This window comes from Argopecten irradians, chromosome 9 (assembly GCF_041381155.1).
Source record: "Argopecten irradians isolate NY chromosome 9, Ai_NY, whole genome shotgun sequence".
NCBI classification, from domain to species: Eukaryota; Metazoa; Mollusca; class Bivalvia; order Pectinida; family Pectinidae; genus Argopecten; species Argopecten irradians.
In genome coordinates this window covers 23,798,470-23,825,627 of record NC_091142.1, presented here as the reverse complement: position 1 = coordinate 23,825,627, position 27,158 = coordinate 23,798,470, and the positions used below count along the sequence as shown (strand labels likewise).

The following is a 27,158-nucleotide window of genomic DNA, read 5'->3' as shown; positions in this document are numbered from 1 at the left end:
CAATTACATCGTTGGAATGTGGGAAAAATGTTTAAAAAATATCTCTCAAGAATACTTTGTAGGTGTTTATATGTAGTGACATAGTTTATCATATTAAGCTGAAAAATAATAACAAACGAAGTATAAGTCCACTCGTTACCAATTGTCAGCTCAATTTCACTAATAAATCTATAGGGGAAAAACACTAAATGTGTATTTCAATCGGTTGCCTATCTTGGATTTTTTGCAAGTTACAGCACAATCCCGTCTGGACAACTTGTGTAGAACTTTACCATGGAAAATGGACAACTCACGATAAATATAGATCAACCTGACCTTCGGATTGGGTGACTGTTAAATCATGTGGTTCTTTTGTGGATAATACAGATGATTTACTCCTGGTGGATTGATGTAGCGTGTAAAATAACCAAGACTTATGTCATTTCTATGATTAATTACTTGATTGTCTGAGGCAGCATGATCGTTGTCGATTTTCAATAATAAGTTAAAGGTCGTCTTTATTTCATGTCTTTTAAAACAATTTTTTTGTACATTTATGCACATACAAGGTAAAATTCAAGTTCTTTGATTATTTCATGTCTTTTAAAACAATTTTTTTGCACGGTTTTTATATGAGCGCCGACTTTGCAAAATGTCCTAATATTATAAGCGAGTTTATAATTATGCAAACGGTTTTCTCGTTGCCATGACTTGTCTCTGATCGGGTAATGTTAACTACAATTTATCTCGCATTCACATAGGTTTCCTCTTGCATGGGGACACATGCCTCAAAGAACACAATTATTTCGATTAAAGTTAATGTTTTTTTATTATTATTCCCCATCTTTTAGTCTTTGTTTTAACTGCTGTTCCTATCATTTGGTGTTGTATAGTTTACAAAATGTACTTTTCTAATGACATATCTAAAACCATAGACCAAATGTTATAACAATTGAAATTAGATAAATAAATGTTTCCGATAAACACAGTTGAAAATGTAGACATATATACACCTATGACATCAAAACGGTAGAAATAACCTGTTGATATGATGTTATCTAACTTCCTAAATATACAGGTAAAACTATGATTTATTCAGAAATCAGACAATGAGATTATGTGACCTCACTACCTACAGATATGAAGCGACCCACTATTACGAATGAGTTACACGATAAAGGCTTGTCAGATACTGCCTGACCGATTTGATAAAGGAAAAACCAGGACAGCGTCATTCGAGATATTCATATATATCATATCACGTCTGACTTTAAGTTTAACACAAATCAAATAATTATGCTAAGGTCATTTAATTTGCATATTTAGGTGTGTGCAGAGCACTTTTGGCCATTAACCTTTAAGGGAAGCAATGGATGACTGGTTTAGATGTCCCAACATACTACCACAAGCCCTGCAACTCTGAATGTCGATTTCAAATCCCACTTATGACAGTTTTCCGGTAATAACCATAGATCGGTGGGTTTTCTGTGGGTATTCCGGGTTTCCTCGATCTTTTAACTTTTGTTGGCCCTTAAATATCCCTAGTGATTAGTATGACATACGACCGAAGCGAACAATATCAGGTCAAACATATGTATTTTTCAAGCACTTCTACCTGCTCTAGTTTTTAGCTCCGACCTGAGTTACTTTATCACTCTTTCAAAAAAATGATGTGTTCAAAGCAGTTGTAACTGAAGGTCTCAACTTTTATTTTTACTATTTTTTTTAAGTGTCATGATAAATATAATCACAATAAACAGAGATAAAGGAATTCAAGCCACCCTGAATATTGGAAGATAGTGTCAAATTATATAGTAATAATGTAAATTACACCCCCGTACCCCATCTCAAAAAAAACCTACCGACCTACCCTATTCTTTTCAGTCATGTGATATGAAACAAACATCTTTACAGTCATGTGATATGAAAGTCATGTATCTAGTAATGAGATTCACTTTAGGAAACCAGACACATATGTGTTGGCTTTAACTAAACTATATTAAAACGTAAACGGCGCTATGAAGGTCTCATCCCATTATTAATACTTTGTTGGTAGATCGTGACAAACGTTTCTCCCATTTTTTTCAAGTATGTGAAAAAAAATAATCAAACAAGGTCTGTCAAATAGACAAGGATATATCGACCCTCATAAAAGATTTTGACTATTCAAAACAATCCTATATCGATATCATTGCCAATGGATCTTAAGTTAATATATAACATATTAAACATTCTCTCCAAAATCAGACGTAGAACCATAAATAAATAAATAAAGCAAAATATTCAAATATTTCCCCGTATAAATGACGCAAGGCAGTACAACACATTAAATAAGAGATAAATCATCTACCGTATATATACAAGACTCCTTTATAACAGGACATGGTTCAAGGCCGGGCACGTGTTCTCTAACGTAATTTTGTAGAGCTTTCTCCACCCAAAGATCATCAACGTCATCTCGAGAGTCTGGGTCTACGGTAGGGCCGTAGTGTAGACACACCTGTTACAAATATTACCACATCATTCGATAATACAACATAAAGGTATAATGTATTTTCCCCTATTTAACTAGTGATATTGTGCATTTCTGTATTAAATTTTCGCATCTCTCCATTTGTTGGCTCGAATATATCTAAGTTGATCCAAAGTATATATCCATCATGACTAACATTATGTAGTAGCATTACTTGTGACTCGCTTAGTGTTGTGTAGTTTGTAAATGTAGGTGAAATATGAGATAAATCGCATATTTAGGGAATTCTACAATATCTTTTGTGGCCAAATAGCTTTGCCATCATGTTACCTTGTGTCTATATCAGGTACTTCCTCCGTTTATGTGACTAACAGAGATTAGTTTACAACTTGATTTTGTTTAACTGCACCTAAGAAGTGATATATTGTATATAAACATACAAAATGTCACTAGCATAAACAGGGAAATACTCGTTAAGGATGTACTCCTCTGAGAAGTCAAAATTTTCTTGTATTAAACTTTTTTTCTCATATGAATTTTTGGAAAGAGGAGTTCATACCATGAAAGAAAATGGAAGAAAAAAACATATGTCCGTGTGCTCGTTTTTGAGTTATTGTCACTCAAAGATACTAAAATGACAAAATAGTGGATTTTATTGGAATTTCGCCGTTTTGACCACATACACTAGAATTTAAAGCCATAATTTCCTAATGAGGTGTTTGATATGTATGGATATTTGTAGAATTTATTTTCCAGTAGTCTTCATTAAAAATATATGATTAATAAGAGTCATATTTTTTCTCAAAATAACAACATATGCTGCCCCTACCCCTTAATTTTGAGCTCCAAAATGCACCATTTTCAGCCATTTTTGTCAAATTTAATACTTTATAGAAAAAAATCTGGTATTAAACTTTTGTTAATAGTTTGCATATCAATAGGGAAAGGGTTGTTCTTTCTAAATCAGGCAGAAAAATGGGGGGTCCGTGTGCTTACTTTTTTGCCCCATTTAAATATATGTTATTTTTCAATATTTTTGACTAAAAAATAAAAGTGCTCAAATTACCATTAAATGTAAAAATAAAGAGACAAAAGTGTATCATTTCACACACATTAATGTTCAATGTTTTAATTAACATGAACCCAGTGAAGATTAACAGCAAAAATTAACTCGATACAGCTGAAAATGCTGACGCGGTGATGATTTAAGTAAAAACTATTTAAGTAAAAAATGGGAAAACGATGGCTCTTCTCAAAGCCAAAAAAGACACAATTTCAAAATGGCCGCCAAATGGGCCATTTTTAAAAATCGCTGTGTAAAAAAATCTACTAAAAATATAAATGTAATTTTTTGACAAAATTTGCTACAGACCACATGCTACAGATATTGATAAATCGTATTTGAAAATCTCATAACGTTTTTGATCTATGTCGAAACGAGTCTTTAACGGGACTGAAACCACAGAAGAATACATCCTTAAAGCGTTCATTCTTAACGACATGACGTCTGGTCAAAATCACGACATTGACACAGCAATAAAATTGTTTTTTTTTATTCAATTACACACGGTTTTCATCGCTAATCTTTCTCTTAAAACAGTATTACCAAAAAAAATTATTGACCTAACTGTGATACATGTAGTAGCAATTTTGTAAAATGGTGTTACTTTACCTTGACTAACTCCGGATACTCTTCACAAGGAACTCCATACACAAGGTAAGGACCTACAGCATTCATCTGGGAAAATACCGGGAACTGTCGAGAACTAAACGTACCTTTGACCTTCTCTTTCCAGTAACAAACCTTGACTCTCTGTGTCTGAAACCGAATCAGAAAATGGGTCATTGTCGAAATCTAAAAGCTCAATGAAGAAGTTCACTTTAAATGATCTGACACCAACAACTTGCGAAAATTATTAAGTTGTAAAACTACTACGAAGTTAAAAATACTGTAACACACATTGAATATCGTTCTTTAATTGTTTTTAACTTGGAACAGACAGTTGCATCGGTTTTGTTATGACATTTGTGAAGATAAACAGCATCATATTAAAAGGTATGGCATTTTCTTAGACCAGCAGGAATCACTGTTGTTGTACCTGAAGAGAAACATCTAGTCCAATACTGGTCAGTATTTTACTGGCCCAAGGTCCCACGCACAATACGACCGCCTTGGCTCGGTACAGCCTTGCCTCTGTCTTAACAGATATTATTTTTCCAGGAATTATTTCCATCATTCTTTCGCCGTCCTTGAGCAGTCCCCCGAGTTTTCGGTATTGATTCTGTATTGCAGAGAAGATTTGGGATGATTTTAGTATCTATACACTCTCCTATTAAGAACAGAACAACATGCAAATGAAGAACATTTCAACAAAAATTAAATGGGGAGGAAAAGGTTAGTCCTTTTAAAATGTTTACTTGAACCACCACCTGCAAAGAATATTCTAATTTACTGGAAGCTGTTTTAAATAAAACAAGAATTGAGTAACCGTCAACTATACAACTTTAGGTTCCGATAGAATACACAGAAACAGCTACAGACAAAAGGAATCCGGCCTATAGAAATTATTTTCATTTTTTGTTTTCTTAAAAACTGAAGCAAGAACTGCTTATGGACGGAGGATGAGATTTTTGTATAGCACTGAACAATGGTGAGTCACCATGTCCTTTCCCTAATGTCAACCCTTTACACGACAGTGCATTTTACTGCAATTCCATAAAAATGTCAAACACAAGGCTATATTTGTCAAATGCCCACCTCCTACTCACAGGAAATGTTATGGTAAAAACAAGTGTTATATGACTGTGTGTTTTGCAGTTTTCTTATTGTGCCCAAGGTCAAGTAGTACAAATATTCTTGTATAATCATGTACATCTATATCTTATAATTATGGTCGCCACTCTTTGTCAATCTCAAAAGTACATTTTTTTTAAGTTTGATAACATTAGTATTATATCTCTACAAACTAAGACATGTTGAATTTATTTTTATAACGACTTATCCATGGTTATGCTGTTGTTATATATATATATACATTATACTAAATATTCATACGGAAGTTCTTTTAACATTTAATATTTTACTTTACTTGATTGACACTTATACACATTTTGCATATTCTATATACTTATGGGAAGTTGCTTTCACGTGCTCATGCATGGAGAAAAATTAGTATTTATAAACTTTCAATTTGTTATGTTAGAGGTGGATTAGTGATGTTATATAGCATACACATTTTAATTTCTGTTGTTCCGAACTTCTAATAACATAACACGCACAATTCACTACAATTTTTTACACAATAACAAAGAACTGCCAATTTCATTATCATTTTTTCCTTCTGATAACAGCATATCATGTACCTTAAAAGTCATACATAAGTTTGGAATTTTTATTTTTATTTTTTTTTAATTTCAACATAAATAACTTACACACAACATAAATGTGATAAAAACATATTTTAAATATGCTATTTTTGTGTTGATATTTGTTTATTGTGGTGCACTTTATGATTTCCAACAAAAAATAGAGGTTGTATTTGACGTAATTTCCATAAAATGTGCTTGAAACGAAGTCCACAACGACCCTTGTCTAGAACGATCGCATCGCTTATCGCCCCTGATATCACCAGGTGGCCGTAGATTCGTGACGTCATCTGAGACCAACAGCTGTGACAAGAGCCGGGAAACTCAATGGAACAGTGTTGTGGTATTGGCGATTAAAGATATTTAAAATAGTCGTGCTACGTGTAGTTGCTATATTGAATAGTGGAAATGAATCCGTATATAATATATAATCTATAACATAGAATAATATGATAAAAACGATAGCTTACTCATTCTTATCGTCATATTTTGGGCTATAAAATTGTTATGTTCAGTATGTTAAAGATGCTCCACCGCTGACAAATGGTAAATTTTAACTATCAAAAACAGGAGCAGACCATTTAGTATTTTCCTTCAGTTACAAAAGTTACTTACTTTACACCATTACCACCATTGAACAGTTTGTGAGCTTCTAATTTTACTTCAAACATGAAATATAATTAATTGCATCCCGAAAAAAATCCATGTTACTATATCCTATATGGAATAAAGTACTGATTGCGCATGGACCAAAGGCAAAATAAAATATTTTATATTATTTTTTGTGTTAATTAGACATATATATACATGATTAAACACCAATTATAATTCAAATGATGAATATCATTTATGCTCTGTCGGCGGTGGAGCATCTTTAAAAGCCATTTGACACCGTGTACGTGTGTGTCACTGACTCAGGTTCAAGGGGGTTGCGCTTGACTTTTGTCTGTAACTTAAAACTCAAAACATAGACTTTAAAGTTAAACCAACAAGAAGAAATATAACTTTACAAGAAAATGGACCCAAATTACAATGAGACTTCATGCTACATGCACATACATGTACATATAATGCATATTTATAAAAAACCGCCACCCTTAATACCCTATCCAAAACCCTATCATACCGCGATAAACGTGCCCCTATCCCGTCTTACATACGTACTGCACACCTCTATATTTCCTATTTGAAGCTTAATCATTCCGAACACCGCACAGAAAGGGCTAGACTTAATTATTTTCTTAAAGTTCTATAATGACTTTTACGGATGTGTGAAAGATAGAATAACATGTACAGTAGTAACAATACACGCACGGCCGATAAAAAAGACGGGACACAAAACACAGATACTAGATACAATGACCTAATATGGGTGACATGTACTCGTGAACAAGATAAACATGTAATAGTTCAACTAACACAGGACCATGAAACAACATATATTTCTTATAAAACACAAATCATTTACAAGACCGCTTCATTATATTTTCTAACCGTGAGCAGTTTTGGAAATAAGAAACATGTCGACCTTAGTAAATTTTAAAAAGTATACGCACAGACCACAGCACACTAGATAGCCTATTGACCATTATGAGACGATCTAGGGGTCTAAATAAAAAAAATCGGTAAAATTCGCATTCTACATATATATACACAAGTGTACTATGTAGAATATAACAGGAAATTAATGAATACTAAAATTGGCCAAATTTGCAAGCATTGCGCTTAAGGCGAGAGATTTTGTTTTTTGGGGGTCCTAAGGTCTCCCCCGAGAAGGAAAAATATTACGATTGCTGAAATGAGTTTTACGATGTATTTTGATGACTTTAGAGCGTTCTTAACATGGTAATTTTTCGAATTTAAATTCCTGCAATTAAATAATAATAACTGTGAATGTCGTCATATCATTAGGCAACCCTGCTCGATCTGAACTAGTCCGCTAAACCTGCCAATAATATTAGGCTGCTTGTTTTTGCCTATATATTAGGCAAAACAAAAAAAAAAATATTAAAAAAGCCTAATAATATGGGCAGGTTTAGCGGACTAAATCTGAACATACCGGTTTCACACCACCGGCACATTGTTGTGTTACCCAAAATAAATATGAAAATCCATAAAATGAAGTATGAAAAATGTGCAGAAGGACCTCTTTTATTTTTAATGCGCATTTTGAGAACATTTCAGTCGACGAAAATGGGGGGAAAAAAGACACAACTTTTAAATTATTGATTTTTTTCTTTTAATCTGCATGTATTTTTCATGTCTCCGTATGTTTGTAACAGATGATTTTACTATTAAAACGTAGGTCTAAAGAGGTGGGCCCCAATAATTGTCCATTTTCGCTACGATCTTATTTCGCACATAAAATTACCAGTAGATTATATGTATATCAAAACTCCTCGGTTAATTTTATGTGTAAACTATAGATTACATAAATGCACAGTCGTATTACTCCAGGATGGACTGAATAGGAAAGAACTACTTATTCATTCGTAGTTTAACCCCTGGCACACCATACGCCACATGACATATGTACCTGCGACATTAATGACATCATTATTACATGTAGTGACGACATTTCATAGGTTATGACGTCAATAATGTGTCATTATGTAGGGGATAAATCACGCTACCCAATAAGTCGAAATATAACATATTTTTCTCCGTCTGTATTTCCTTAAGTACTAAAACATGTGGCTAAAATACACATGCATGTTGACAGTTCCGCGATCGGCACACCGGCTTCCGGTAGTTGATTGTCTCAGATGACGTCACAACTCATCGGAACTCAAGGGAGGTAAGCCATAGAAAATAATATGTCGTCGAAAAGATGTGAAGATTGCTTTCATTAATTTTACTATTAAGAATCAAAATGTGAGCAAATATCAAACTTGTATATGTTTAGATAGGCATTACAAATGTTTCTAGCGAATGATGTACAGTTATGTTAACTTTGACAATATCATTTTTTAGCATAATGATGCCTTGGTATGAAAATCGAATTGTTCTTGTAGCATTATGATCTCAAATTATAACTAATTTGAAATTGTATATGAGTGTAGGGTGAATGTAGCATAGCGATGCCTTGGTATAAAAATTTAATTCAAAGATTTAAGTTAAAGTTAGCTATACATAATATATAAATTGATAATATGACCAATGTAAATATATCTTCAGGCAGTTGATTTAGGAATATCGTCTAAGAATTACGTCCACACAGGAAGTTATTTCATATCTAGGAAGTTGGTATTCAATCATTGCCTAATATCACTTTTGAAATTGTGATCTTTACGCCATTCCTGCTTCCTGGTATCGAATATATAAGAGAATCAGGATATTCGTAAAACACACTCCGGATACTACAGACTCTACAGACACTACAGACATGAAACACTTCACACACACCAAGACAGCTCTACAGACACCAACAAAGGAAGCATGGAAATAATTTTGTAGAATGTATTTAGTAAGACGGTGAAATATGATTGCAATTCCCGTCAGGATGTATATGGCTATACGGTCCTTGGTCCAATGTACTAATTATATATAACGAAACAAATACAAGCCATGAAAAGAAGACAACGCCTCAATCATTATTCATCAACGATCAACGTACAACAACCACAAATAAAGAAACATCACTCATCAACAAACAACAAAATCTTTTAATTTTATTATAACATAAATAATCTATTCAAGTTATTTTTTAATACAATCAGTTATAATCATTCATTACCTGTATAGCAGTTAATGCCCTGCCAGCCAATATAAGACCCCCGCTAAGGTCTAAAACAGCACCACCTATATCTTGAGGGAACGACAACATAGGATATGTGTCACGAAGTTGTCCGTCATTCAGTCTTCGAAACGGGGTTCTATTCTTCTGCAAACACGTTGCTGTTTCATCAATGTAGTTTATGCCTTTTTGACCGATACACAGCAACCCAGTTTGTCTGAAAATAAAGTTTATTTTCATATCGCCCCATTTAAAGAACAACGCCATGATACGGTGGTAGAATACATGAGAAAGTTTACCAAAAAAACACTTTCACATGTCTATATAAAAAGATCGAATTTGAGACTAAATCAAACCCCCTAGCTATAGATTACGTTTGCTGTATCATTAGTTTTCAATTTCACACTGAAATATATTAGAGATAATATTTCATATCGCTTGAATAATATGTATCTTAATATCATCTTTACACGCTTGTCTCAGTTAAGGGCATGTAAAATTAAACTTATATGAGTAAATATGTTACTTTTTCAATTTCTGTAGAAGAAACATGAACTTGTAAATTTCAATTTCATAAATACATCCAAAATACGAAGATGTCGGTCACATTTACTTAGTCAAAAACACTTGTTTAATTTTCTCATTAATCACTTTAATATTCCGGTCTCATATCTCATTTTAATACGAAGTCATAACTTTGGGTTGACATTTGATCATGCCAAAACTAAGTTAATTCCATCCTAGGGTCAAATGAGCCTGGCGACAGTAAATATATCTGCAAATGTTAGCTTAATGTAATACAATTTGAAATATTAACTTACTTAAAAAGTGTTTGATTAGACAGTTCCTCGAGTTGTCTCCACATTCGGAACGCCTTGGTCATCATCTTGGTATAGTATTCCTTGTCTCCATATGCACTTCGGATAGTTCTAGATTGACCATGAGAACTCCCACGAGTATTGGGCAGTGGAAACTGCAAAACATGATAAGTGAGAAGTAAAAGTAAAAAGATAGGTAATTTAATTCTTACATATGAACAGTACTTACAAATCAGTATCATCAAATAATAATGATATCCTAAAACATCAAGCTAGATATTGATAAACATCATATACAAAAAGTCTCCTAGTTTATATCATTACAAACAGAGAAAAATACGAAATTGAGGACTCTTTAATGAAGTGTCTTTATAACCGAATCATTGAATTGAATCCTGTCGTCTTAATTTTCATTTTTCAAGCTTTTGTATTTTTATTGGTTCTGGTAGAATGATGTTTACTTTAGTACCAAATTTATCAAGTGTTACACATCACTAAGACAATTTATAGTTTGCGCGCTAAACTTAATTCTAATTACTTCAAACTTATAACTGTAAATTACATATGCGCGTCTAAAACTAGGGCAATTAATATGTGTCAACAACACTTTCAATATCGCTGATACGGAAAAGGGAACGAAGTAGTTATTTCAAAAATTATATCTCCTTCTTTGATTTGTTTCAAATCCATAATGAATAAAAATGATAAACTAGTAGTTAATAATTTTACAAATGATTTAACATAAACATAAAGCTCAATACTTAAACAACAGATGGGAAACTACAAAGAAAATGAAATACTGTAAATACGGAGAACGAAGACTGAGCGCAAACACCCATTTTTACTTAATTGGATATACGTAAATGTACACATAACTGACAAACAGCCGAATGAATTAACCAACCATGGCCAGCTGAACAACCAAAGAATTAAGGGGAAGAGGGTGTGTGCGTAAATTGAACTATATAATCAGAGAAAGAACCAACGTCACGATGTACATGTATGGTAAAAAATGCAAGTATCTTTTCTTCTATTGATATTTCTAGTTTGAAGTTTCAAATTAAAACATATTTGTGGTTTATTATTGAAGCGGTGAAATAATCAGTTTAAAACTCCCCTATTACTTTTTCACGTTGCTTCAATTCTCTTTAAAGGCCTAGTAAAACCTGATGTGTTTTATCGTTAGACTTTTGCCAGAACTATCGAACATACGATCTAATGACTGGAACATTTTAAAATTGATAAACCTATTGACTACTTCTAGATGGGGCAGGACACTTTCCCATTGGTTTAACTCTGGGTTTACTAACATTGCAATAATTGTTTAAGATAAATATATTAATGCACAAAAATACAATTATTGTATTCAGAGTAAGAGCTAAGTATTTGATATAATTAGCGATGAATTGTACTCAAAGATGATAAGATAAATTTTATTACAACTGAATCAAGCATGTACTTATAATATTCCACATACAACAGCTTAATTAGTTTCTAAAACCTCGACAGATTCGGGGGTCATCAAGGACCAAAACCATATATGGTCCATTGTATTTAATTTTAGATATATTTTGAACAGAAAATTATACTAAAATTTGAGCACGTCTTGTTGTATAGATACATGGACTGTACACTAACTCACACACCAATACGACATCGTTTACATACAGAGAAGTAAGCTATTGCATTCAAAGTATCATTTATCTAAATACAGAATTACTGTGCATAGTGCTAAAAGCGGTGCGACATTTAACCGATTTTATAATTGATATCACTTAAAGAAGGAACAAACCAGTTTTCCGTAAGTAGAGAGTCAATCACATAAAAATGATCAAATACATCCGGATAAAGAATACGTGGGTTAGAGGAAGGAAAATATGTACTGTTTTCATAGCTATAATTACTTACGCTTAAGTTACAAACCTAGTAAATAAACTGAAATAAAAAAAATTAATCGCCCATGTTGATTGAAGTTGTATGGTCAATAATATTCGCTCTTTTTGTCATAATGAAAACTGTGTAAATATTATACACATTTTCTCCGTCTGTCCGAGGTTTAAAACTTTCTAATTTTACCATTTTTGTAAGGTTGCAGCACTGGAAGTATTTTCAATTATCAAAGTAAAAAACCTTTTTAACATGTACACATAAAAATAGGCGCGAAAGATGCCAATTCATTCCGAACTCTTCCGAACATCGTCGCGACAATCTCAAAGTAACACGAGAATTGTGATTCATAAACAAAACATGTGGTCGACCTGAGCAGAATGAATCTACTATCAAAGTACTGAAGGTACTGAAATAAAATTATAAATCAAGAATTCTGATTTGCATTGATTCCATAAATGATAAATGTCAATGTGCAATAGCATGAACATCAAATGTTATCCCATTGTAATGGTAAAAGAAAATTATAAACCTTTTTAAAGTTAATTTTCTATTTCCTTCTACTCAATACATAGAACATGCGTTATGCGATCCAATAATGTAATTGAAAGACATTGCAATTCCTTAGAGAAATGAATTTGATATCGGTGAACATCATATCATACACATCATGTAAATTCCCTATTGGACAATTTTGAATTTCAAGTAAACATGTTGTTTTATAAATGCAAGCACTCTATTTTAAATTTTGTTATTATGTGCACAATATATATTTCCTAATAATATCCTTTATATGCATCGATGACAATCTTCAATTTACTCTGCCAACATCACATGCCAATTGGATAGTATCCTATATCTAACTTCTTTGTGCATATATATGTTATTTCTTTGATTTCTGCATATTTAATCGAAATAGATTGAAAAGCTTTCTTTGTATCATTAGCAATCGATCTCCATGAAACTAGAGCGCATCATGAAATTTGCCTCCCTCCAGTTGGTATTCATATTGACTATTTACACAATATCATTAGCCATCTATATTTCAAGCCATCTTAATTTTCGTGTATACTTTTCAAACCATTATTAGGGAATAAGAGCTTTGTTTGGGTATTTCATTTCAAAATAAGTAAGGTAATTTAACACTGTTTGCGTCCGGTTTTTTTCCAGAATGATGTTATTCAGTCTAATGGATGAAAAAAAATAGGCTGTGGTATTACTCTAAGAAGCATGCAATATGGGATTCTTTAATCATATTTTGAATATTAATCAGGAGTCAAATACGAAACATTGTCCCATTAAATTCAGTGTTTACATACATTCAGTTATTTCATTCTTATGTGCTTGAAATACTGTTTCTGTGTTTTTATTCGTACAGTTTACAGTATATGATTTTTCATATTTTTGAGGAAAAGGGAAAAAAGATGATTTCAGGGCCATGTCATTAATTAGAAATGATCTTGCCGCACATGTATATATGGATTTTGTGATTTAAGTGAGACCCCAAAGTTGCATCTTTGTTAGGCTTGCGAGATGCAAACGACATACAGTCGAATCTGTCTTAAGTGACCACTCGGAAATTGAAAAGTGGTCTCTTAATAGAGAGTGGTCTCTTAATAGAGTAGCTCAGGTTAAGGAGGATATAGATTTGAAATATCAGTTGTCATTTTCTGTTTATGAATTCAGGGAATTATGATAATTCATAGAATATTGTATAATAAAATGAACACTAGAAAAATAAAACAAATCTATAATAAATCATTTCTTTATTTTTTTCATATAATAATGTGGTTTTCATTGAGTTACTTATTCTGTGTGGTAATAATAATAAGATCATAGCTATGTTAGTATTTGATTTATTGCAAATATTTGTTTTTCATTTTTTCCATTATTGTATATTATTTTCATTTATTTAATTTTTCCTGATATAAAAAAGAATAATTTTTCATTTTTTTAATTTTTTTTTTTCAAATTTTGTAACACATTTGACATGACAAACAAGGACACTTTCATTCTATCACATACACACACATGCACCATATACTATCTAAAATGAACTATACAGAGAGAAAAACAAAGAGAAAGAAAGAGAGAGAGAGAGAGAGAGAGAGAGAGAGAGAGAGAGAGAGAGAGAGAGAGAGAGAGAGAGAAAGAGATAGATAAAGAGATTGTATTTAGAGGGGCAAGTACAGTAAGCGAAGATCGAAGAAATAGGAAGTTATGTTGGCAAAACAAAAAATGATGATAATAAATAAATAAATAAATAATTTAAAAGAAATCTAAATACTTTAAAAAAATTCTACATCTATGATTATTTTATTGTGAATATTTCAGGGTGAGGAGTACGAATAAAATGTTAAAGTTTAGCTATTTTTTCCAATTTTTCCCAGTCTTTCTCAAATTTAATTTTTGCTCTTTCTCCTTGGCTGTAAGCTTTATATTTCTAAGTAGTATAATAATCTTTTAAAGAATTGACAAGACCATTAGTACTGAGAGACTTATGGCGACATTTCATTCTATAAATATACTGTTTTATAACTAGCAGAATTTCATCGGCAGCTTTGAAGAAAATTTGAGTTGGAGGAATGTAGACCAAAAATATAAGTTTGTTTATTCAAACCAAAAAAATGAATAAAACATCAAGTAGAGCTGTGAAACAACCTAAAAGATTTTGTTCATCTTTACACTCCCATATAATATGAGTTATTGTTTCATTTTCAGAATCACATAAAATAAAATAAGGGGAAACAGAAAGATGTGCTTTAAAAAGAAAAGTGTTTGTTGTTAAGATGTGGTGATTTGTTCTGAACTGTAGCCACTGTAACTTTGTGTTCTTAGTAATATGGAATGGAATTTTGTAAATTTGAGACCAAGTGGCATCATCAAGATCAAAGTCTTTATTCCACTTTACTTTACCTGAAGGCACAGCTTCGTTATGTATGAAAACATTAAAACAATCTTTAGTACCTTTTTTTCCTCGCAGAAAAAAAATCAGTGCTAATTGGTACAAATGGATACTGACGTTCAGTATCCATTTGGTTGTGTTTTGATTGAGGAATTACAGCTGATGATAAGAACTTTTTAACAGCCGATATGATACTATGATAATGAAGAAAGTTGGTATTTACATTGTACCTGTGAAGAAACTCATTGAAAGTATAAAAACTCTTTGTAGTACTGTCTCTTAATAGATCATTGATTGTAATAACATTTTTTCAAAAAGATTTTTATCATAAATGAACTTCTTATCAACAGTTATATTTTTATTAAACCAAATAGGGGTTTTCAGAATAGATACTTCTATAGCATTCTTCTTATCAGTCATCTTGATCAGTGTATTCCATGCTTAAAAAACATCAATCTAAAAATTATTGGACATTTTGTTCTAGCAAATTTGTAAATATTCATTTCCACCATTAACTCAAATATCTACATTTACCAAGCTCGTAAAACAATTTGCTATTTAGTTGTAGTTTGAAAAAAATCTTCGAACCCAACCAAGTTTTAAAGAACACAAGTAAGCTTTCAAATTAATCATTTTTAGGCCACTATTTAACAAAATCTTTAATAATTACATCCCTTTTAACTTTGTCCACCTTACTATTCCATAAAAATTCAAAGACAGTGGTATTCAGTTTTGAGATAAATGATTCATCAGGATTTGGCAATGCCGTAAACAAATGATTAAATTGTGAAAAAAGTAAGGATTTGATTATCTGAATTCGTCCAATTGGAGTAAGTGATCTTCTTTTCCAAGTTTTTATCAAAGACTTCAGTTTTATCAATTTTTGTCATAGTTCATCTTTGGCATCTCCTGTAAGTTAACATGGAAGTCAATACCTAATAGAGCGAATCTTTGTTTGCCCCACTGTAAGTTGAACTCTGGGAGATAAGTGTCTTCAAATAACTTCTTACTGCCAATCCAAATTACATTTGTTTTTGATACTTTCATTTTTAAACCAGATATTCGTTTATAAAAATTAAGTTCCATAATAGACTCTTTTAGTGATTGTTCTGAACGATCAAGAGCAATAGAAGAATCATCAGCATATTGTGACAGAATAAGAGGATAATTATCTATATCAAGATCAATACCTTTGATATTACTATTCTGTCTTAATCTTAAACCTTAAATTCCAGCACAGCACAAAGGATAAAAATGTAAGGTGCAATATGGTCCCTTTACCGACAGCATCTTTGTACCTTGATAAATTGAAAGATTTCCACTCTGATTGATTGAATAATTTTTCATAGCATGCTACAGGAAAATTGGTATGATTGTATTTCACTTTGAACATAAGTTTACATAAATGTGATTGTTTTGTTTGTTTACTGGAACCAAGAGATGAAGAATTAAACCCCCAGTACACAGTATAGGTCAACGGCATTTAAATTAGCGTGTAATAGGTCAACGGCATTTAAATTACTGAGTCCTGCTTAGCGCTCAGCAAACGGGAATTGGGACGACTGGTTCGCCCGTTGTCAGTATAATGGGACCGGGTGGGTTGTGTTGCTTGGTGTCTTCGGCTTCATGCTTCAGTGATATAGCAGTATATAGTTCCACTGTACAAGAAGACACGATATGAATATATCGCAGTCTCCCAAAACACACACCTCGCACAATATACACGCAACACACCGCATACACGGGAGGCCGTCCTTGCATGACCATAGCTATTAATAAAACGTTAATTCATCAAACAAACAAAAAAAATATTGAGTTGAAAGGTTACTGAAAGTAATCCCTATGACTCAAACCGTAAAAGTATGACTTAAGTCAAAACTCTAATGCTCGCACATTACAATATTTGATACACACAAATATTTTACCGCAATGTGTGAATTGGATGTTTCAGATACATAATCTGTGGACATATATCAGCATGATTTGCTTATATTAGCCAGTATTAGCCAGATGAAAAACGTAAACCAACACATGTGGCTTAAGTCAGTTACATACCTGGCTCACCACATGCAGGTCATGTCGAACGTCAGTCATGTGATACGATTCGGAATCCGACAAAACCCGAAGTCACTGAACATGACGGTAATTGAAGGCGCTTTATTCAATACCAAAAATATAGGATCCCTAGATTTCGGGTCTCTTACAGGCCGGCATATACTTTTGGGGAGCTTAATCGTCAAGTGATATGTCAATGTGTAAGTCACATATCGTTACAGTGAAATTAATATGTAATATAACTTTAAGAATAATTATGCAAAAATAAAAATAAGAATACCTGCTCGAGAAGACATGTTGATTTCCCGGCCCTACAGGAATGGTAGGCTGTGTAAGACCCCACTATCCCGGCTCCCACAACTATGACATCATACACTCTTTCTTCAGCCATGGTATTGGTTGATTAGGATCGCTGTCTGTTTTTAGTTGTTTTCGTCTTTCTATTTTTTACTCTCAGATGCACACGCCTGTGGATGCAAACAAACCGTCAGCACGGTACCGCAAGGTTGTCATTTGACCGGCAAAAACACAGTGGTCGAACTGTGACTGTATGAATTCCGAAAATAGCGATTACTTTCTATATGGTCATTTTGCTGGGTGAAAGGTCATACACTAGTCATATTCAATTAAAGGTATCGTCTCTCAACTTCTAGACATACTTTATCCACGTCATCCAGCCCATATGACCAAAGGATGTAATCATCTTAAGCATAACATATCAAGATACAAATGATGTCACGAAGTCTGAAAATATCAAATGATAGAAAATTACAAAAAAATATCTAGGTTGCCATGGGAGTTAGATCCGAAATTAAGGCGCCTTTTACGATCATTCCGTAGGGCACAAGCTATATAATAAAGGCACGCATAATTATAGCATCATAACAAATTATCTCATAAAACCAAAAATAAATAAAACTTAAGTAAAACATGGGAAGTCCAGAAGATACTTAGTTGACGATACCATTAATTAAATATGATATAATTTATCTCTGTCAGCCCATGCGACACTAGGGTGCAATCATCTTAATAAGCAGATGAGGTCAAGATCCACATGCAGTTCTAAACACTCCAACCATCAAAGCAATGTAAATTAGGAGTTTCAACAAAATAATGTAAGGTTTTAATGATTATATTTTATTTGTTTTCATACTTATCTGTGTTTGTACAGTACCACAGTGACTATGAAAAAAGCAAAAATGACACTGAAGATGTTGAAAAATCAACGGAAACGTACATTAAAACGTATTTATCGAACATTTTGCAAAATTAGTTATAACTGCATATTAAGCTGTGAATGAGTATGACGTTAACAACTACATAGGGTTGATCGTTATATTGATTATATCATGCTTACTACATCATCAAAAGTTGTGTATGATATAAACAACTGGATAGGGTTGATCACTACATAGATTACGTCAGGCTCACGACATCATCAAAAATTGGTTGATCACTGGAGAGGGTTGATCACTACATAGATTACGTCATGCTTACTACATCATCAAAGGTTGTGTTGACATAACATCTGATAGGATCACTACAACATCTGTTTGATGAGGGGTTGATCACTACATAGATTACGTCAGGCTCACTACATCATCAAAAGTTGTGTTTGACATAAACATCTGGATAGGGTTGATCACTACATAGATTACGTCAGGCTCACTACATCATCAAAAGTTGTGTAACATGATGATATAAAAACATCTGGATGGGGTTGATCACTACATAGATTACGTCAGGCTCACTACATCATCAAAAGTTGTGTATGACATAAACATCTGGAGAGGGTTGATCACTACATAGATTACGTCAGGCTCACTACATATCAAAAATGTGTATGAATAAACATCTGGAGAGGGTGATCACTACATAATTACGTCAGGCTCACTACATCATCAAAAGTTGTGTATGACATAAACATCTGGATAGGGTTGATCACTACATAGATTACGTCAGGCTCACTACATCATCAAAAGTTGTGTATGACATAAACATCTGGATAGGGTTGATCACTACATAGATTACGTCAGGCTCACTACATCATCAAAAGTTGTGTATGACATAAACATCTGGATAGGGTTGATCACTACATAGATTACGTCAGGCTTACTACATCATCAAAAGTTGTGTATGACATAAACATCTGGATAGGGTTGATCACTACATAGATTACGTCAGGCTCACTACATCATCAAAAGTTGTGTATGACATAAACATCTGGATAGGGTTGATCACTACATAGATTACGTCAGGCTCACTACATCATCAAAAGTTGTGTATGACATAAACATCTGGAGAGGGTTGATCACTACATAGATTACGTCAGGCTCACTACATCATCAAAAGTTGTGTATGACATAAACATCTGGAGAGGGTTGATCACTACATAGATTACGTCAGCTTACTACATCATCAAAAGTTGTGTATGACATAAACATCTGAGGGTTGATCACTACATAGATTACGTCAGGCACTACATCATCAAAAGTTGTGTATGACATAAACATCTGGATAGGGTTGATCACTACATAGATTACGTCAGGCTCACTACATCATCAAAAGTTGTGTTGATGATTCATAAACATCTGGAATCTGGCAGGAAGGGTTGATCACTACATAGATTACGTCAGGCTCACTACATCATCAAAAGTTGTGTAATGACATAAACATCTGGAGAGGGTTGATCACTACATAGATTACGTCAGGCTCACTACATCATCAAAAGTTGTGTATGACATAAACATCTGGATAGGGTGATCACTACATAGATTACGTCAGGCTCACTACATCATCAAAAGTTGTGTATGACATAAACATCTGGATAGGGTTGATCACTACATAGATTACGTCAGGCTTACTACATCATCAAAAGTTGTGTATGACATAAACATCTGGATAGGGTTGATCACTACATAGATTACGTCAGGCTCACTACATCATCAAAAGTTGTGTATGACATAAACATCTGGAGAGGGTTGATCACTACATAGATTACGTCAGGCTCACTACATCATCAAAAGTTGTGTATGATATAAACATCTGGAGAGGGTTGATCACTACATAGATTACGTCAGGCTCACTACATCATCAAAAGTTGTGTATGACATAAACATCTGGAGAGGGTTGATCACTACATAGATTACGTCAGGCTCACTACATCATCAAAAGTTGTGTATGACATAAACATCTGGATAGGGTTGATCACTACATAGATTACGTCAGGCTCACTACATCATCAAAAGTTGTGTATGACATAAACATCTGGATAGGGTTGATCACTACATAGATTACGTCAGGCTCACTACATCATCAAAAGTTGTGTATGACATAAACATCTGGATAGGGTTGATCACTACATAGATTACGTCAGGCTCACTACATCATCAAAAGTTGTGTATGACATAAACATCTGGATAGGGTTGATCACTACATAGATTACGTCAGGCTCACTACATCATCAAAAGTTGTGTATGACATAAACATCTGGAAGGGTTGATCACTACATAGATTACGTCAGGCTCACTACATCATCAAAAGTTGTGTATGAAAAAAAACATGAAGGGTTGATCACTACATAGATTACGTCAGGCTACTACATCATCAAAAGTTGTGTATGACATAAACATCTGGATAGGGGTGATCACTACATAGATTACGTCAGGCTCACTACATCATCAAAAATTCTGTATGACATAAACATCTGGATAGGGTTGATCACTACATAGATTACGTCAGGCTCACTACATCATCAAAAGTTGTGTATGACATAAACATCTGGATAGGGTTGATCACTACATAGATTACGTCAGGCTCACTACATCATCAAAAGTTGTGTATGACATAAACATCTGGAAGGGTTGATCACTACATAGATTACGTCAGGCTCACTACATCATCAAAATTGTGTATGAATAAACATCTGGATAGGGTTGATCACTACATAGATTACGTCAGGCTCACTACATCATCAAAAATTGTGTATGATATAAACATCTGGATAGGGTCACTACATAGATTACGTCAGGCTACATCATCAAAGATGATACGTCAGGCTCACTACATCATCAAAAGTTGTGTATGACATAAACATCTGGAGAGGGTTGATCACTACATAGATTACGTCAGGCTCACTACATCATCAAAAGTTGTGTATGACATAAACATCTGGATAGGGTTGATCACTACATAGATTACGTCAGGCTCACTACATCATCAAAATTGTGTATGACATAAACATCTGGATAGGGTTGATCACTACATAGATTACGTCAGGCTCACTACATCATCAAAAGTTGTGTATGACATAAACATCTGGATAGGGTTGATCACTACATAGATTACGTCAGGCTCACTACATCATCAAAAGTTGTGTATGACATAAACATCTGGAGAGGGTTGATCACTACATAGATTACGTCAGGCTCACTACATCATCAAAAGTTGTGTATGACATAAACATCTGGAAGGGTTGATCACTACATAGATTACGTCAGCTCACTCATACATCATCAAAAGTTGTGTATGACATAAACATCTGGAGAGGGTTGATCACTACATAGATTACGTCAGGCTCACTACATCATCAAAAATTGTGTATGACATAAACATAGGAGAGGGTTGATCACTACATAGATTACGTGGCTCACTACATCATCAAAATGGTACACTTGTGATTTAGAGAGTACACGAAAATATCCAATTTTGTGAACGGACAAAATGGACACTTGTGATTTTGTACACGAAATCCAATTTTGTGAAGACAAAAATGAATTTTGTTCGACAGAAATGAATTTTGTTCAACAGAAATGAATTTTGTTCAACAGAAATGAATTTTGTTCAACAAAAATTAGTTCAAATTAACAAATTTTTTCAGTGGACAAAAGTCATGACGAAATTCAACTTTATAGACAAAATTCAAAACTCAATTTTGTGAACACAAAATTGAATTCTGTCATAACAAATCATTTTCGTCTTACAGTTTTTTTTTATAATAACTTCATTACCCTAATGACAAAAATTGATTTTGAGAAACAAAATTATCTTTCAGTGGACAAGAATCATTTTTGTTATGACAGATTTCATTTTTGTGGACAGAGTTCATTTCGTCTCGACAATATTAGATTCCGTCTTGACAGAATTCATTTTCGTCAGTTAAGTATGCAAATGACTCTATATTTGACCTTTACTTGTTACAGTTTGCTCATACTTTGGCTAAGGGTAACAAGAACTGGAAGTTGTGATAGTGAACGAATGTTTGTTGAATATGTACTTCATCATTACGCTCATGACAATTCATGTGCACTTCCCTTGGAAGACCCTTTTCCATAGAGTATCCATTTCTGTATGTACGTAATCGGCCTGTACTCGTAATCTCCATCCCCTTCCACTACGCATAATAAATGATATTCCAGAACATGTGCCTTTTATGAGAAGTCGGGACATATCCTGCTGATAAATGAGGTGACCTTGCATCCATCAGAATTTCATCATCGTATATCTCCATCACAATGTCTACCAGATCATCGTCACAAATGTAAGAGAATGGTATTCTCGTTAGTCCAAAATTCTTCATTCATCTGTTGATAGTTTTGGTACAATCCTTGAAATATTGTGCAATCTGCGTGATTTGCAGACCTTCACCCAAAAACTCTTGCAGCCTATCCATTATGTATCTACACATTGGTTACATTAATACCGTGCGCGCGTGCCATACCAACGGTCACTATATCTAATGAGAGGCCACGTTAGAAAATCGTGAGGAGACATTTCATTTGCATATATATTGACTTTTGTAACACAAAACTTAATTTTGTGTTCAATTTTCACTTTTGTCGTGACAGAAAAGAATTTTGTTTGCTGGAAGATAATTTTGTAAGACGAAAATGATTTCTTTATGACAGAATTCAATTTTGTGTACACAAAATTATTCAATTTTGTGTACACAAAACTGATTACAAAAACATAAAGTAACAATCGGCGAAAATGGGTCAAATTCAGATATTCGAAATTTTTGTGTCGTCATATACTCGTCTTAAATCGCGATCGGTTTCGTATTTTTCATGAATCGAGAATCATATTTGGCATTGACAAAGCACTTCAATAAAAGTCTATAGAACATACTGTTTGGGTAGTAGATATATATAGGCCGGGATCTAGGGGGGGTCTACGTGCACCCCCCCCCCCCCCCCACAACTTAACGAACCAATGTTTTTCTGAAGCCTTATGACCCACTGATAACGAAATCGAGAGGTAACATTGTATAAACTGGGATGAACTTCCGGTTATGACGTCATCAAGATGGCCGCCATATCGAATTTCACTAAAGATTGAAAAATAGTCATAACATTGACATTTTTCAACCGAAGAAGACAAATGAGGCATCAAAATGACCACAATAGAACAACAATTACATATCAGGACCATATAATCCAATATATGTAGTTATTTCTACGCAGGAAATGAAAAAAATTGGATTTTAAGCTCAAAAATGGTAATTTTTTAGCAAATTTTTCATATTTGGCTTGACGCAGCAAAAATGTTTGCCAACAGCAAACTATTATTTCTAATCAGTTATTTGACCTCTTATCAATCAGTAAAAACAACATCAACAAAAAAAACATTGTTAACATTGTATAAGCTCCGGTTATGACGTCATCAAGATGGCCGCCATCTCGAATTTCACTAACAATTGAAAAATAGTCATAACATTAACATTTTTCAACCGAAGTAGACAAATGAGGTATCAAAATGATCATAATATAACACAAAATTCATATCGGAACCATATAATCCAATATATGTAGTGATTTCTTCTCGCAGGAAATGAAAAAAATAGGATTTTAAGCTCAAAAAAGATAATTTTATAGCAATTTTTTCATATTTGGCTTTACGCAGCTATAATTGTTTCCCAACCAGAAAGTATTATTCGAAATCAGTTATTTTGACCTCTTATCAATTAGCAAAAACAACAACAACAAAAATGTATAGAAATCCAAAAGAGAATTATTGTTATACCATCATTTGGTTTACAAAACATCACCGGGTGCGTATACAGGGTATATGATTGCTGTTTTTTTCCAAACCGGTGACACTACAGTTTCCGGATGTCTTAGAACTTCCCGAAGATAACATTGGCAATTGACGATTCATATCTTAACACATTTGAATTTTAAGTTGGCTTAATATCTAAGTGGGACTTATTTCCTAACAAAATCCATTTTCATGTTCGAAAGTTTGTAGACTAGTAGCGTCTCAAGATGAATTTTTTACTGCACAACGCCAACTAATAGGGTATCAAATTAAAACTGAAGAAAGCATTTGTTTCCGTTAATACCACGACACTTTCCGAAATTTGTTTCTTTTAGAAATAGCGCATCCACTGTTAACTTTATTTTTCTGTGTATAACGTAAGGAAATGTCAGATGGTTACTGCAGTATCACATATTTCTTTCAATAGTTCTTAATGATAAGCATTATCTTTGTGCGTGCTTTCTCGCCAGAGTGTCGATGAGCTGATGAGCTGATGTGATATTACATTACCGGTTTACCATCGTGGTTCTAACTTGTCAACCGTCCATGGCCAGAGGTAACATCAAGAACATCGGGTTCGCGGATGTGGGAGCTCATCTTGTTTTCAACCTAGTGATTCACATATCGTATATGATGTTCCAGACCTCTCCGGTAGGATGGAAAAGACACCAGAGCCACATTCTGCGAAGGGTTGAGTTGCATCTCCTTAATTCGTATGAAGCACAATTCCTCATTCTTGTGAACCCTCAGTGACCATAGATGACACAGGTGAATTATTTGAGGTCATAAATGAGGTCTACAGTGAAGTTCCTCTCTTTGCCAAGTCTGGAGAGCACTGTAGAAAACTTTTTTCTGGAGAGTCTTCAATGGTGTATCCACGCATACACCAGATGCGACACAACCAGTACCTTCAAGGGACATGGGAAAGTCTGACCAATGAAAAACATTTAACATTTATGACCTCATTAAAGACCTCAAGGATATCACCTGTGCCACCTATAGTCGCACGAGTGTCCACAAGGTTGATGAATGGTGCTTGAATCATTCAACCATTCGAAGAATCTGGATCTGGTGTAATTTCCTGAGAAGTCTGAAACAGCATATACGATATGTTAGAATCTGAAGGAGATCCCACATCCCTGAACCTGTTGTTCCTGATATAAACTCTGGCTATGGATGGGCCATGAAAGATGTCAGGCTAGAACACCACTGGTAATGTAGTGTCACATCATCTCATCGACATCGAAGACGACGCTCTGGCTTTCGACGAATTGGATACTGATATCTCGATTACTCTGATTTGGACTGCATGTACCAGCTACCAGACATGGCGAGTCACGTCAGAGGATAGTGCAGTGAGGTGGGAAAGCACGCACAATGATAATGGTTATAATTGAGAACCAGCGAAAGAAATATGTGACATTGTGGTACCTATCTGACATTTTGCTAATAATATGCATAGGAAATAAACGAAACTGTGATTTGTCCTACCCGAGGCTAGATATTCTGTCAACTTTACATTCATGTTTCCTACTTATAAATCGCCAATAGTCAAACTTATTTAAGGAACTTATAACACACCAGGAAACTAGTGTCAGCGGTTTGGAGTTAGAAAAATAGCATATACCCAGTATACGCACCCAGTGATGTTTTGTAAACTTAATGATGGTATAACAATAATTCTGTTTTGTATCTCTATATATTTTATTGTTTTACTGAGTGATTAGAGGTCAAATAACTGTTTACGAATAATAGTTTGCTGTTGGTAAACATTTTTGCTGCGTCAAGCCAAATATGAAAAATTTGCTAAAAATTATCATTTTTGAACTTAAAATCCGATTTTTTCATTTCCTACCTAGAAATCACTACATATATTGAATTATGTGGTCCCGATATGAATTTGATGTTCTATTATGATCATTTTGATACCTCATTTGTCTACTTCGGTTGAAAAATGTTAATGTTATGACTATTTTTCAATCTTTAGTGAAATTCGAGATGGCGGCCATCTTGATGACGTCATAACCGGAGCTTATACAATGTTAACAATGTTTTTTTGTTGATGTTGTTTTTACTGATTGATAAGAGGTCAAATAACTGATTAGAAATAATAGTTTGCTGTTGGCAAACATTTTTGCTGCGTCAAGCCAAATATGAAAAATTTGCTAAAAAATTACCATTTTTGAGCTTAAAATCCAATTTTTTCATTTCCTGCGTAGAAATAACTACATATATTGGATTATATGGTCCTGATATGTAATTGTTGTTCTATTGTGGTCATTTTGATGCCTCATTTGTCTTCTTCGGTTGAAAAATGTCAATGTTATGACTATTTTTCAATCTTTAGTGAAATTCGATATGGCGGCCATCTTGATGACGTCATAACCGGAAGTTCATCCCAGTTTATACAATGTTACCTCTCGATTTCGTTATCAGTGGGTCATAAGGCTTCAGAAAAACATTGGTTCGTTAAGTTGTGGGGGGGGGGGGGGGGGGGGGTGCACGTCCCCCCCCCCCGCACGTAGACCCCCCCTAGATCCCGGCCTAATACCATCTCCCGTTAAATTGATCATCCCATGTATATTACACCAGCTTAAAATGTATAACATACAGCGATGACATCAACAGCTTCACTTTACTTTATTATTAATATCTAGTTTGCAGCAGCTACCAGACCTATGAACAAACAAACACAAAGACTAATTACATATCAACTTTCAAAATTTGCACCTGTGTATCCGGAGTAGTTATGATACATATTAATAACCTTGTAGTGTATAAACCACACCTGTTGAACATAAGGTATGTTACACCTGGATTGGGAATTATAATCTTAAATAAAGATGCGAAGTTTTAATTATATCTGACATGCATCTACTGAATGCTAGCAAGGTGTACCATACG

General features: G+C 33.8%; 1 protein-coding gene across 5 annotated transcripts in view; it reads right to left on the bottom strand.

Moving 5' to 3' along the window:
• Positions 1 to 27,158, bottom strand: part of LOC138331825 (peroxisomal sarcosine oxidase-like) — a 47,381-nt gene that overhangs the window by 1,318 nt on the left and 18,905 nt on the right. For 4 of the 5 annotated variants that reach the window (XM_069279641.1, XM_069279639.1, XM_069279637.1 and 1 more), the window contains exons 2-7: positions 17,500 to 17,686; positions 10,376 to 10,527; positions 9,555 to 9,771; positions 4,552 to 4,734; positions 4,125 to 4,271; positions 2,330 to 2,479 (exon numbers count right to left, since the gene is read on the bottom strand). In XM_069279641.1, coding sequence (XP_069135742.1) covers positions 2,330 to 2,479; positions 4,125 to 4,271; positions 4,552 to 4,734; positions 9,555 to 9,771; positions 10,376 to 10,527; positions 17,500 to 17,610 — 960 coding nt within the window. In that variant the 5' untranslated portion in view covers positions 17,611 to 17,686. The remainder of the gene's footprint in view (positions 1 to 2,329; positions 2,480 to 4,124; positions 4,272 to 4,551; positions 4,735 to 9,554; positions 9,772 to 10,375; positions 10,528 to 17,499; positions 17,687 to 27,158) is intronic. The other variant, XM_069279642.1, reaches the window with a different exon arrangement.